This window comes from Hirundo rustica, chromosome Z (assembly GCF_015227805.2).
Source record: "Hirundo rustica isolate bHirRus1 chromosome Z, bHirRus1.pri.v3, whole genome shotgun sequence".
NCBI classification, from domain to species: Eukaryota; Metazoa; Chordata; class Aves; order Passeriformes; family Hirundinidae; genus Hirundo; species Hirundo rustica.
This window is the reverse complement of record NC_053488.1, coordinates 2,488,905-2,504,217: the sequence shown is the minus strand read 5'-3', so window position 1 is coordinate 2,504,217 and position 15,313 is coordinate 2,488,905. Positions and strand designations below refer to the sequence as shown.

The window sequence follows — 15,313 nt, the reverse complement described above, 5'->3', positions numbered from 1 at the left end:
CATGTTCTGAACAGTGCTTAAATCCTCATCCAGTCCAAGCTCTCTGGAAACCTACCCTACAAGCAGGTATCTGTAAAAGCAAACAAGCTTCTAGCATCTGCAAAATGCCACCCCAGCTAATTGGGACTATAGTGGCAAAAAGACAGAATTGCTTCAGGGACCAGAGTGAATCAAGATGAATCTTGTCTTCCCAGTGTTTGGATTACTGTGCTTGAAGCTCAGGAGAGACCTTACTGCAACTTGACTCAACAACTGAATTACCATTCTTGTGATGTTGTTTAGGACAAAGTGGTCAAATGTTACTCTAGTGTGATGAAAAAGTCTTCTGCAAGCATATAAGGAAAAAAAAATTCAAAACTTTTTATAGTTTCTATTTCATCAAAATTTCAAGTGCAATATAGGACGTGTCTTATCAAGAAATATGGCATATATTGTAAATTTGCAACTTATCCTTTAAAACAGAACCAGTCCCTTCCCCTTAAATCTTTAAGTCAGCAACAACATCTTTTACTAAATGTGAATAACAAAAAAATGTCAAAGAGTACCTCAGGATGTAAAAATGCTTCAGCTTACACCTGCGTTTGGCTTTCAACATACTTAAACATATGTAGTGCACTAAACATGTTTAGTTGCAAAAAGCTGCTTGGCATTTTTCAATTTCCTAACTGCTCGGTACAAATAATCCAATGATTGCTCTGTGCAGCTTAATAGTCAACACTTGCATTTAAAGCCCACGTTCACAGATATACCACAAGATTTAGATGTCTGGGAAGTTTTCCACAGAACACCAGGAGCATAATTAAACCCCTAATCCTTAGGAAATCAGTGCCAATCACCTGAAGAAAGCCGACAGCGTGTTTACTTTTGAGTAAATTTGTATTTCCTTTCTGAAGGAGAAACATTGCAATGGATGGCACAATCTATTAACTGGTTCCCTCTACTTCTCTCGTCCTTTCCTTAAAACAAGAATCATGTTTTCTGGGAAAGGTCCCTCTCTGTTTCTGCTGTAACTGTATCGTAACTTGCACTTTCTGTTTTCGTCAGATATTGTTAGCCTTTTCTATCACTAAATGGAAAGTTTACTGACTGCTCCTGGTAGAGGTCCAGTCACCAACTAAACAGGGATAGTGAAAAGCCAAAAGAAAATCAGCAGGAGAGAGCAGAAGTTGTCTAAAAATATTTCATGACCTGGAGAGTAATCCAATCTTCACAAAAACATGCTCCAAGCAATCAACAGTAAAATTAGTCCCCTGCCCTCCACCCTCTCAGCTTTGAATTCAAGTAATCTCCTACTTTAAAACCTAAGTTCAAAAAACAAACAAAAACCCAAAACACAAACCTAAATCCAACCAACCAAAAATCCAACATCAGAATACCCTTCAAATTTCTTGCAGCTGAAATTTTGGCAGATATAAAGTATGTTTTAGGATTCCTTACTTCAAATAGATTAAATTTAAGAATTCTTCATTTTTAATTTAACGAATTATTTATAGTTTAGTATAGCAATGAAAAATATCTAAAATATATTTAATTAAAATTATGCTATCGGAAAATAAATATAAATAAAACATATTTTTTTGTACCTATCCACAAACACAGAGAGGTAATAAATTAGAAACCTTTCCACAAAAATGTAAGTATTTGTGCAATTAGGAATGTTTATTTTTATTTTGGGATACTTCACATTCATATTCTGGATCACAATGAAACTAAAAATGTCTGTTTGCAAAATTTCACTGAGGTTCTGTTTTAAATTTTTCAATTAACTAAGTCAAAAGGCCAAAAAAAAGCTGATTCCAATACTTAGAATCAAATTATCTATTAGAAGAAAAATAATAAAATTAGATGCTTCATAAGCATTTTATTCTGAAGCCTAAAATATGGCCCTCTGGCTATCATTTTTCACTATCATCAGTTCTACATCTACACGCAGAAAGGAGCTTGCTCTGCATTTTCTGACTGCTTCAAGAGACGTCCTGCTGTTGAGGGTCAGTACCCTGGGTATCAGAGGCCCTCTTGTCCTCACTGAACTCAAATGCAAGTTGTGCACCTTCAGCAGCCAAAGAAAAAGCACCTGTCATTACGTTTTATGTATATAAATGTATATAAACAGTACATATTACTTACTGAAGGGATAATATTGAAAGAACATCAGTACCATTGCTGAGAGGCCGAATTCATTAGTTTGGACTAGATGCCATCTGCTGTGAACATGTGAGCTGGAGCTCTTTGTGGACGCACACCCAGAATTCAACGATTTGTTTTTTCTTTAAACAGCTAAGACACCATAACCACGACCAAAAATATTACTAATATTGCACAAACCTGTGAGAGTGAGGAAGGCTTAGCTTTATAACTAGCAACTAAAGCCCAACTTTCTCTATTCATACACCATGATATAGTCCAATTAAGCATAGGTCTCTGCTTCTTCTGTGTATTTCTATTTCAGTTTGTTTACTGAGTTAGTGAAAGAATCAGCAATGGGCAAGCGTAAATTTAGCTCTTACTAATTTTCAGCAACTTAACTCAACAATTGAATTACCATTCTTGTGATGTTGTTTAGGACAAAGTGGTCAAATGTTACTGTAGCATGATGAAAAAGTCTTCTGCAAGCATATAAGGAAAAAAAAAATTCAAAAATTTTTATAGTTTCTATTTAATCAAAATTTCAAGTGCAATATAGAACGTATCTTATCAAGAAATATGGCATATATTGTAAATAAAATATTTGCACATACCATCTATAAGATACCATATAAAGATATAATGCTAAAGCCCAAAGATGGAAAAAAATCCCAATCATTTTTACAGAATGTATTTCTGGTTTTAATCAAAACTTCCACCTGAACACCATTTTCCAAGGACATATTCTTCAAACAGCACACATCCATCCATCCATCCATCCAAATACTCATGCTCACCCTAGGAAGCCTGCTCGTGTCTCAAAAAAAACCCAAAAAAACCCCCACATTAAAAAAGTATTTTAAACCTTCTTTTTTTCACATACCTTTTGCTTTACATTTGCAGACTGATGTGTTGTGAGATAATTTCAGGTATTTAGCAGATGTTAAATAGATGTTGCTTTGAAATGGACAGGAATACCAGCAATTTTATTGGTTTATATAATTTCAAACAGCTGCACTAAAAAAAAAAATGTGGTCATGTGGTATTACCAATACTAAAGGCATCAGGCTGAAGCCCAACTCAGAGTCTACAGAAAAGCAACAAGACTGAACTCAGCTTCAGAAGGGGAAGCATTCTCAGTGCATCTAAATGGAGCAGTAAAGTGTGAGCTGGGAATTTAACATCATGCTGTTGCTGCTTAACCAGAATAAATGTGTTAAGCTTAATTTTTGCATAGCAGCACAATAAGCCTAATTAAGTACCTCTTATTGGAGCTGAACTTAAAAAGTAAAAATGTTCACTATAAAAGAAGGGAACCTGAGTAGAAAATAAGCTCCCAGGTGGAGACAAAGAGAACAAAGGTCGGCATTTGCCAATTGCTACTCTGAGGTTTCAACAGCTACTGGGAATTCAGCCTTTTTCCAATCCAAACGAAATCTGTGGAAGCCTCAAATGCCATTGTGAGGTAACTGCCGACAAACGTTACAGATTATATCTCAACCACTGTTGTACTTACTACTTACATTTCAACATGAATTTTAATTCACATTTTTCCTTATTTGACTTTTTCCTACAAAGCACAAGCTAATGCACAGATTAATAGATAAATACAACACATTAGAACATGCTATACCTAGTTTATATAAAGAAGTTTAGGAGCAGAGAGTAAATACACATTACCATGTCATGAATAATTTTCTTTTTAGTCACTAAACCAGGTCACTGAAAAGAAGAATGCTTCCCATGTAATGCAAGTTAGAATAGAACATGAAAGATGTTTAATGAACAGTAAGGGAGCCCAATGCATTTTAACAACTATTTAAAGAATTGCTATTCCAAAAAAAATTATTTAAGTTTGAATCTGATTATCCTCAGATATCCTGACATGATGGTCATATGTTTTATGGGCTGGTATTTGGTTACTACTCACCCTTCAACACTTTTATCTTCCAGAATCAAAGAAGAAAGCTCATCCAGAATGAGCAGGAACTAAAGAGCAGAGTATCGCTTGCAGCTTTGGTTTATTGCCCCAAATTTTTGTTACATAGATAAATAGATACTAACTCAGATGTGGCCAAACAAATGCTGAGTCAAGTGACTCTGATTTGAGCTATAAGCATGGTTTGGGTTTTAACGATAAGTACATCAAGTACTGAAGTCCTAGCTGTTCTGCAAGTCCCTTCTGTTACATTATTTCATCATTGTTAGAATCCTAGAAACTTAGAATTTGGGGTTTTAGTGCATAGTAAATATGTATGTGTACAGTATGAATATATATATTTATATGCATAGTAATACAAATGAGTCAAGATGGAGGATTCTAGGTGTTGTCCTATAAACCTTTACAGATCATCACAAAACAATAATAGAGAAGAACATAATTACATCACAAAGTTCAGCTTGTGAAGCTGTGCATCTGATTTCACATTATCTCTAGTATTGTTAGAACAACGCAACTTGGAAGTAACCCTTAGAAGTAACTTAAATACTGCTGAAATTTCTTAAATCTCACTGATGTCAAGCTCACTGACCTACCACAGCAATCGTTATGGACACAGAGCACAGTACGTAATAATACACTTTGAACATGCAGCAGTACAGAGATAAACAATACTGACAAGTGAATATACTGACATGACAACTGTATTTGACTAGGACCCACTGCAATTTATGCTCAGTGAGAAGATTGTGTCCTGAAAACTGCTGGAAACCATCAACACATTCAATGTACACAGTGATTAGTGTGTGATGTCTTTGATTGCAGGGTGCCTTGACAGACTACATTAAGATAGTTCCTCCCAATGACCTCCTCTGGGAAATAATAAAGGTAAGAAGACTTTCAGAAAGCTGTGAAAACAGGCCTCAGAAACAGAAAGAGCAGAGAGTTTGGAGTCATCTGCAGCTGAAAGGTCTGAAATTAGAAAGATAGACTAGGTACAGCAAGCAAGGACATGAAACAATAATTTGAGTTTTTAGTCAGGGTAGACCTTAAGATGGCATAACAATATGCCTAGCAAGATAGTAGAAGGTTTTAAGCTTTGTGTATTAAGTATTGTGTATTGTTAATAGCAAGCATACAAGCAAGCATTGTTTGAAGCAGGTGTACGTGTGCTCTCAGTGACTGGCTAGAGCAATTGTCTCTAAGCTTCAGCTATATACTATTGGCTAGAAAGTTTTTAAAATGCCCTGTAACAAAGAAATCTTTAGTGGCTGCTAGCAAGATGTGAGCTATTGCCATCTTTCAATTGTCTCAACCTTGTAAATGAGATTGATGTCGCAATAAAACCCAAGGAAGGTATCCCGGTAACCCCAGCCCGTTTGTGAAAAACCCCCAACAAAACTTACTATTTCTGCTGCATTCTTTAAGGTAAATCTGCTTCAATAATATAATAGATGTATATTAGGCATTTTTTCCCTCCCTATTCCTGCTTGGCCTACTGGACTCCCTCTTACTAAACTGCAAACTGCAGCGGACATAGAGACTATTAGTTCATAATAATTTCAGAGAAACAGGCATGCTAAACCTAGAACCAAAAAATAAATTATAGAAAGACACTAGATGGACAAATAAAGACTATAAATGGATTGTTTCGATTTTGCACTTAAAAGCATAAATCTGTAGAGTTTTAGTGAAAATTCTCAGATTTCTTTGGTGTAGTTTTTTATCAATTAGGAAATCATTCTTCGTTATCATCTTGCCCAAAATATTCTCTTGAAAATCTCACTTAAAATCTCTGTGTAAAATCTTACATGGAATGGATATGATTGCAAATTTCACTGCTTGGTGAGAAAGGTACAATGTTTGACTGAAGTAAATTTTCTAAACATATCAAGAAACTATGGCTGCTGGATATTAGAAAGCCAAGTACATTTTTCCAAGTTCACACCATTTTTGAAATGGTAAAGGAATAAAGCCAGTTATTTCACTCAAACCATGCTAAAGAACGCCATTTCTGCTTGCTTATCCCAAGAAAGGGGACCTGCGTTCCAGATTTACACTCACATTATGAGGGTTATCATATCACCCTCAGTATTTCTACATTTCAATACAATTCTCAACATGAAATAAAGTATGCGGGTGCTGCCTCTGACACGCAAACTTCTTGGTGCTATCCAGCAATGCTTGCTTCAGTTCAGTAAAATTAATCACGCTTTAATCAGTAAAATTAAATTAAATTAAAATTAATCACACACTCATTGAGAAGCTGATGCAGACAGCTCTTATCTTTTGGTGACACAGCAAGACTTGGTGTGCACTTTAGCTTTGGCTTAGTAATCTCAAAAAACGTTATCATATGAAATACCTCATCCATTTACACACTATTTATCATCAGTGGATGATCTTCAAATCTAAGGATGCCTCAAGGAGGCTTTGCAATCAGGAGGTCATTGCAAGCACCCTTTCTGCACAGGGAGGGCAGAGAGATTAGGGTGTCACCAACATAATGTTTTCCCCAGAATTACAGGATCCTTCATCATAATTCTTCTATTATAAAGACCTCGGGTACTTGGGTTTACTTTTTTCAGTGCTATTTCATCATTCCTGCCCTCTTTCTTCATCCTGCTATCTGTCCTTACTCATCTGCTGATGTCTGTCTCCATATCTTTAATTAAATGTGACATTTCCTTGAAATGTTACTTTCTTGACTCATAGTAATTTTTTTTTCCTCATTCTCTCTATTCCCATAAAGATGACGAGAAATCCTTAAGGGAGAACTGAAATTAATGGTAAACCCTGACCCAATATACCTGGAGAGGAGAAAAATAATAATAATATGGAATTTAAAAAAAAATAATTCAGAGAACCGGCATTTAGGCTCTGGTGTGACAAAAGGGAAAGATAAAAAGCCTTTCTAGTGTCATGACACAACCTCTACCAGGTTCTTTAAATTCAGGAGAGAAATCTGGAAAGATATCCACTCTATACTGCAGGACACAGCCCTTTGAAAAAACAAAAGGAAAAGAAAAAACCCTTTTTCTCTGAACTGTACAAGCAAACATCTACATCATGCTAAAAAAAATTATTCAACAAGGTATACGCTGATACAGACTGCAAGTACCAAATTTCACCATATCTAAACATATGGTTTTTAATCAGTAGCTATTCCCAGAAATTATATATTTGCTATCATTTATGCTGGGGACTCTACACTGGCAAGGTTGCTGTCTGACAACACTAAATAAGCACCTAGTAAGGTTAAGCTCATTGTCATCCAAAATACAGACCTTCTGTAAGGCAATTCAAGAGTCTGAATTCCAGAGATTATAGATGATGCACTGGAGACCAAGCATAAACGGATTACAACCAGATTATTAACTCATGTGACTTCCTATGTGTTAGACTGACTTGCAGTGACCTTAAGAAAAACAGCAAGAAAAACATGACTTTGGGGGTTGAATGCCACTGCTAGAATCTGTGAGCAGAAAAATTATTATGGGATTTATTCCTAGTGTATTAATAGAAACAGGTTACATGAGTTTGGGTTTTTTTAGCAGTAGAACAAAAAATTGTCTTAAATGCCCATCTCTTCCCAGTTTCTTGTGGCAACGTTATGCAAGGTCTTGAAAACTCCTCAAGCCAAAAAGGTGTAACACAATGCAAGAATATTTCAGGATAAATTGTGACATTTATTCTGCAGCGCTCTTTCTGCACGTATCCTTCGTGAAAATATTTAGGTACTGACTGTGCCTCAGTTTTGCATTATGAAGGTTTGCCATGTCACTTGTTACAGGCTACAGTAAAAGCTTATAAGTGTAGAAAACACAAATTTCTTTAATCCTATCTTTTGGTATATATCAACCTTTCTGTTGATTTTCTTATCTTCTTTTCTTCTGTTAGACCTGGGATTAAATGCTCAGGAGAAGCAGTTTCAATGTTTGGACTAAGTTGTTTATTAATTCTTATCTATAGCACAGTCTCACAAGGAGTGAGTTCTAGCCAACAAGGTAGAAAATGGCTGTCTCTAACTCTTTCCAAGGCTTTTTAAGCACTAATTGTCCAATAACAAGATAACACCTAAATTATTTTTACTTTTAACCCAGTAACCAGCCACCCATGGTCCGCAATGCAGAATTTTCTACCCATTTACAAAATACCACCCAAACCCATGAAGAGGAAGATGAAAGAAGAACTTAGCCTATGCCCTAAATCCTCCATATTGCTGTATATATATTACTATATACTAAAACCTTAAATCCTAAGTTTTGCACCCTGTGATAGCACACACTTCTATTCAAACTACACACCCATAATCCCAGTGCTATCACTCAACTTTGGAAGCCTGTTCCATGGCCTCAGGTCAAATGTAGTTGTTTTCTTGAGGCCTAAAATTCTCAGCTTCCAGGGTTTCTGTTCAGGTGGGAAGATGGAACAGAGTGTTTCATTCTCATGGACTAGTTTAAAAAGTACACCATTAAATGGGAGAAACAAAGGCAGAATGACAACTTCACTGTTATTTCCCCAAGTAACAGATAGCCTTTAGCCGGTAAGAAAGACAGAACCCAGACTTACCGTGCATTTGTTCGGCTTCTCTCCTGAGTGGACTCTCATGTGAATCAGCAGTTTGTAACGGGCATTAAACGGCTTGAACCTTCGAGGGCACCCCGCCCAGAAGCAGGTGAAGTCCTCTCCCTTCCTCTGGTCTATGTGGATCTTCTCTATGTGCCTCACAAGCTCCTCCTGATGGTCGTACATCTTCCCGCAGTCAACCCAGCAACAGCCGTGCTTGCCGCTGAAGTCATCCAGCTCGCCACCTTCCTCCAGCAGCGCTCCCGGGGCGGGAGGCAGCACCGGCAGCGGGTGGCCATGGCCGGGGAGGCCGTGGGGATGCTGGTGAGCGTGGTACGGCGGGGGCGGCCCCTGCGGAGGAGGTGGTGGTGGCGGCGGCGGCAGCACCAGGGGCGAAAGAGGCACGTCAACAATAGGGCTTGAGAAGCCATCCAGCTGTTCGTTTTTGAGGATGTCCATCGCGTCCTGGCTGTCCACGGGCAGCACGCCCTGCTGGATCACCATGTTGTTGGCGGCAACCATCTGCAAGCTGGCTTGCTCCAGCTGCTGCATCCGCTGGTACTCACCTGTGCCGTTCTCAACGTACCCTGGGAAAGCGACGCTGCCGTTCGCCATGTGGAAGCCTTTCTGGGCAGCTGAAACAGAGCAGTTCTGGGGTATACAGCTTCCTCTCACTCCCAAAAAATGCCCATAGACCTCAGGCTGTGGGGAGATGTTTGCTGGCGACGCCCTGGAGCTGTTGACGTAGGCCACCAGAGAGGTTGGGGATGTGCGAATGATCGTGTTGAACTCGATCCCGATGCCGTCAGACAGAGGAGACAGAGAGAGCGCTTTCCTTTTGGAGCGGGCTGATGGAGACCAGACCGAGGACTGGCAAGGACTAGAGTAAGGGGTGCTCTTATTTTCCATGCCATATAAGTAGGACGGTAATGAGTTACTGGACATAGATGCTTCGGGCGAAAAACTTATTAAGTCCCCCAGGTCACTGCCATTTTGTAAACCATGGTCAGGAGGAACAGAAGGAAGTGTCCTGTACCTATGTGACCACTCTTGCTCAGCACCCAGAGGGGAGTGACCTTCTGAAAAGCTTAACGTTGTAGAGGCCAGAGACTCACATGTCAAGAGCGACCTGAAATAAAGGCATGATAAAAGTCAGCAGTTAGACAATTCAGAAGTAGATCTTCTACCTCCACACACATGTTTAAAATTAAGGAAAGCCTACATGTGAGAGAAGTTCTCTCTAATATTACTTAAGTTTAGCACACTGAGCTAATGTACCAGTAGTTATACAAAGGCATTTAAAAGGTCATGTAAAAAGGTCACTTAGGAAGCCAGCTTTAAAACGTCAAGATTTTAAAAGAAAGTTACTGAAAAGATTCTTGATCCACCACTGCAGAAATTATTGCACGTCTTTTCAACAGTTTTGGTGTAAATAGGTTTGGACTTCTGAAGCCAAAGCATTATGTTCCTGCCTTCTATGAAACTCATATTGATTTGAGTCATCTATTATTTTTTTGCTTGAAAAAAACAGAAAGAAAACAAAAAGAAAACTAATCCATAGAGAAAAAAATATTCAACCCGAATGACTTTGTCAATTGTAATGCATACAAATACCATAAATACTTCCCTACAGAAGTTTTATATATCAAGTTTATAAATGTAGATAATATCTAACTTTACAAAACAAACAAAATAAATGAGTAATGTAGGAGAACTGGTTGAAGAGGTTTCTTAGATTTGATTTGAAGATGTATCTGCCTCCAAGAAAGCAATCAAAATTTTTCATGGAAGTGTAATCTTGCAGTTATCATTCATTTTTCACAGAGATATTGTGAAATTTCTTTATACTGCAAATATTCTTTGGATAGCTTTAAAGTCCTCAACATACAGTCCCTTAAAAGTATTGTTTTCTACAGAAAGGGATAAAAAGGAAATAAAAGGGACATCAAGGGCCCTGATTCGTGGCTGTAAATGCTGGCTAAAGGTTAAATGGATTTATTTCTTTGTTTCCAGTTCACACCCAGGCAGACTTGGATTTCTTGCCAGCTAGGGGTGCTATCAGTACATAAATTTCTATTTTTAAGGAACTCTTACAATAGGAAGAACTGGGTATGTATCTAGATAAACCTGACACTCTCACAGAAGCCTCTACATCTTACAGTCTGAGGGCTGGGTTTATTATTTTCACAACAGGGTTTTGAAGAAGAGAGGAATTTCAATGACGGATCAAGGACACGGAGGGGAAGCTTGGCACAGCCTGAGAGAGAGAGAGAAGGAGAGGTAGTAGTTTGCAGGTGCAAACTGTCTATGAGATAGCTCACAAACAGGGAAAATGCAGTTTAAAAGAACAGCAAGCCTTGCTGTGGTGACCAGCGGGAGAGTGGGTTAAACGCCACTTTGAGCAGGATACTTGCTTTGTAACGCATGGCTGATCTGCTGTATCAGAACAAGAAACATCCTGTTATGACCCAAAGTCAGTGCAGGGAACTGTCATGGACCTTATGCTACTCCACCAGGCCTTAAATGGCACTTGCAAAACAGGTTAGCATGCTGACTACAATTTGCATGGAGAGAAGTGAATGAAAAATGAGACCGCTCTGTCAGGTCAGTCTTGTGCACTGCTTCAGTCTAAAGGGATGACTGTTTGTGAAAAAGTTGATTCAGGCTTAGTTGATTTAGTTGATTTCAGTACCAAACCCGGTTTGTATCATAAATGTTCAGTTACCTGTTTTTCAGAAAAGTGCCTTTAGTATGTAGAACCTAAGACATTCTGCACCAAATTATATAAAAAAGAAGTGTACTATAACAACGTAGGAAACCCAACCAGTTGATACTGAAATCAACTAAATCAACTAAGCCTAAATCAACTAAAGGTACATTACAGGGCGATTAAATCATGATAGACCCCAAATACAGATCCACAGCTTTCAAAAGAGCTAGACAAGTAAGCAAGTTTTTACTTCTTCATGCTATGATGTATATATTCACACCTAGAAAATACAGGATGTTTTTCCAGCTTTTCTTTAAAAAAATTTTATTTTCTCTTTTATGAGTAAAGAAAATGAAATTGTGCATCCATAAAAAGTCTATTTTTGTACTGACAGGAATTTTAACCATATGCATATTAGGACAAGTGTCATACAAAAACGCTACTAATGCCTAACACAAAGGGGCATACCCATGGGTGAATCTGAAGGAAAACTGGTTTTGAAAAGCCTCATAACAGGACAAAAATAAAAAGCTGGCCCAGAATTTCAAGTATACAATACGTAAGAGCCAGGTATCCTGAAGAAGCTGCACCATTTCAGCATCTAAATCCATTTAGACGGATTCAAATTTTTTAATAAAAAATTCCACCTCTGAAACAAATGAAGATTTATTTAAAATTCAGCCCACACTGTGACTAAGTAGTTTTCTAACGGGGGGAAAATAAATACACCTAATATGAAAATGAGGGGCCAGATCTATCAGAGTGAGAGATTCTCTGATGGCATTAGTAGGTGCTCATTGTAAACTACACCGGTTTGAGTTTGGGCCAGCAATTTCATTAACATTTGCAAGAGATTACTTGCAATCACATGGTATTCTCCCCTTGTGTAGAGAGGCCACAATGTCGGAATATAATCCAGAATCTTAAACATAAACATGGAAGAGTGAAAACTACATTTTTTTCTCTTTTCGAGTCTTCTATTTACTGGCCAAGAACCCTTTGCTCTTTCCTAGGTCTTTTTCTGACTTGAGTCAAAGCAAACCACATCTGGTTTCAAGCAACACAACTGAATACTCCAAAGAAGATGTACAGAAACTCAAAAAGATGGGGAAGGTTTTATCCTCCATGGTTAATACACCAGAATCTGATGCTATGTGTAGCAAAACTCTCATTTTAGCAACTGTTTTCTTTCTTGAATCAGTAAAAATCAAGAAAATTCACTTTGGATTGGGTAAATTCAACAAATAAGCTGGCTTGGATTGAGCTGCCAGAACACTGTTAATAATGCCTGAGAGACAAAATCCAGAGAAAGCACCTGCCCAGGAAGAACCAGTCAACTTCACTTAGGCTAAGCAGTTTATAGTTCAAGAAATTTAATCAAAAACCGAAACAAAAAGCTCAAAACCAACAACAAATAATCAACCTCCCCCCCAAAAAACAAAAGAAACAGCAAAAAAAAAAACCCCACACCATTTTGACAATCTGTAAGTTAAAATCTGACTTTAAACTTGTTTTCCCTATAAAACCGACAAATTGAGGTAAAAATTGCTGAAGTGGACATTCTTTGTGTGACAAACTTATTTTATAACACCTTCATTGATAAATCATTAAAAGGTACTCTAGGGACAACCACAGCCTTGATTCTGCCAGAGTTTCAACTTCAGTATGCCCTTAGTAAATGTTTCTTTGAAATAAAACCGAAACTGTGTAAGTCAGTACTGACACAGTACATCCAACCGTGCATTCAGTGTTTGGAACCATACAGGCACACCTAAAACTTGAGTAACAATTATGCAATTATATTTTTCTAGCATCAGCTTTATTTGATCTGAAAGGCATGTCTTTGGATTTGTCATCATCTTAGCACCGAATGGTTTCTGCTAACATGTCTACATAGGAAGCATAATTAATTTTGTAAATTTTCCCAGGGGAGTCAGTCTTCACAACAAAAGTGACAGAAATGTTAAAAAGTTTCTTGAGAGGAAAGCAAGGTTTTATTCCATTTGGATAGTACCAATTTCAATTATTTCAGGAATGTCCCTGGAATGGCTTGTAACAAAGCAACACCGTAAATGTAAATTCTTTGAGGATAAAGACTCTTATGGTCTTTCGTAAATAAGAAACTACATTTCAATTTAGTAGGAAATGGGGAATCTAGATTCCAAAACAATATACTAGAATATTTTCCCACTGTATGTTTAACATCCAGGATGTGCTTAATGTACTTGCAGGGTGGTTCCCAAATATGTGTTTTGCTTTAAATCATATTTGTTGACAAAACTCAAAGTCACAATCTCAAAACTTACTTAAGCATATAAAACTAATTAATAAATATTTATCTGTGGGGTAGTGATATAAAAAGGCAACATTTACAGGAAGTAGTCATAGCTTTTTTTACCTACTCAACAGAACTAGGAAAACTAACAAGTTTTCAAGGACAATTGATCTGATTAATTATGTAAACAAACAATTTGAAAGCAAAAGCATTTGGTAAGGAGAGAGGAATGTGTGCAGAGCATTTATGGGTTTTTTTGTCTGTCTGGTGTCACTTGGCACACTTAGCACTATGTAGATGTAACACGCGGACTATTTACGCTTTCATCGTCCGTGACACTTCTTATACCTAGTACAACAATCTAGTTTGTGGCTATAAAACAAAAAAAAAGCCCTATCATACACAGATTTTGTGTGGCCAAATTTCACCCATTATTTGAATGATCCAAACAGTATGATTACCGTCGATCCGAATTAAATTGCATGGAATTCAATTTCCTGCGACATAACAGAGAATAAATGATTTCCTGATTTTAACAATCAGAAATGTCGCATTTTAATTACAGAAGAATTTAAAACCCCCTCCTCTTAAAGTACTGAATATAAAAAGGTAACTGAGAACCTTGTGTCTGAGGGAGAAGCAGTCAGGCTGGAAGCATCCATAGGCCTCTGTAAGCTAGGGCTGAACCGGCTGCATGGTGCTGAAAGATGATTCACTGAAGGTGAAAGAGGTCCCAGCTGTTGAACTGTCATGGGATTGCTGGTGACTTTTCCAATGGACTTGCACTTGTGTCCACAACCAAGGCCCCCTAAAACAAACAAACAAAGCAGGTCAGTGTTTATCTCTCATGAAGAGGCACAGAGCTCACTTTTCAAACTCCAGAAAGTAATGGGAATCCTCAGAGGAGGACTGAAGAGGGGAGCAGCACAAGAATTTTACGAACTTCTCAAAACAGAAATATTCTAGAGGGGAATTAATAGATTGTGCGTGTGTAAAACGTGTGAAGTACATAAACTAAAGACCAGGCATGACAGAAAAAACATCAGAAAAACCACCAGGTAGAAGAGCCCTCAGCTGAGGGACAGATCCCTATGAAGAAGGCAGGAGGAGAGAACCCAAGGAGGCTGCCAGAACAGCACCATACCCTGAGACCTGCCAAACCCTGCAGCTGCAATCCATTGCAAGCTCTTCCACCATCCCTACCCCTAACCCTGCAAAAAGCAAGGAGACCACTCTGCAGTGCTGGCTGCATAGTTTCACCAGCAGAAGGGAGACAGCTGGAATCCAGCATCCCTCAGAGGTCTAGGTGGAGGAATCTGAGCTGAGTCAAACTGAGAAGCATTCTGGACTTTCATTAAAGGTCACAGTCTGCCCTTAATCAGGGGAAGCCTGAAAGCTTGGGCAGGCTCAGGGTGAGAGGAGGCTGGGATACTAACATCAGTAAGCAAGTCTTCTCTGCAAGTATTTGAGTCTTTTGAGTTACCAGCTGCTGTGAAGCCCCCACCCCTCTCCAAACAGGGTGCCAATAACCCTGCAGGTAGAGTGACAGAGAATAAAGATGTGAGTGGTGGCTGGTGGGTTGCAATGTCCAGAAGATTGAATGCGCTGTGAAAAAAGGCCAAATGTGTTTTTTCAAACAGCCTTGGTGAGTTTAATCCGTGTGAAAAATACCTCCACACAATATGCCTTATTCCTT

At 38.2% G+C, this 15,313-nt stretch overlaps 1 protein-coding gene across 2 annotated transcripts in view; it reads right to left on the bottom strand.

The window, feature by feature from the left end:
* The window catches only part of GLIS3 (GLIS family zinc finger 3), a 170,628-nt gene that overhangs the window by 120,177 nt on the left and 35,138 nt on the right, over window positions 1-15,313 (bottom strand). For both annotated transcript variants that reach the window (XM_040091051.2, XM_040091049.2), the window contains exons 2-3: window positions 14,239-14,425; window positions 8,636-9,761 (exon numbers count right to left, since the gene is read on the bottom strand). In XM_040091051.2, coding sequence (XP_039946985.1) covers window positions 8,636-9,761; window positions 14,239-14,369 — 1,257 coding nt within the window. In that variant the 5' untranslated portion in view covers window positions 14,370-14,425. The remainder of the gene's footprint in view (window positions 1-8,635; window positions 9,762-14,238; window positions 14,426-15,313) is intronic.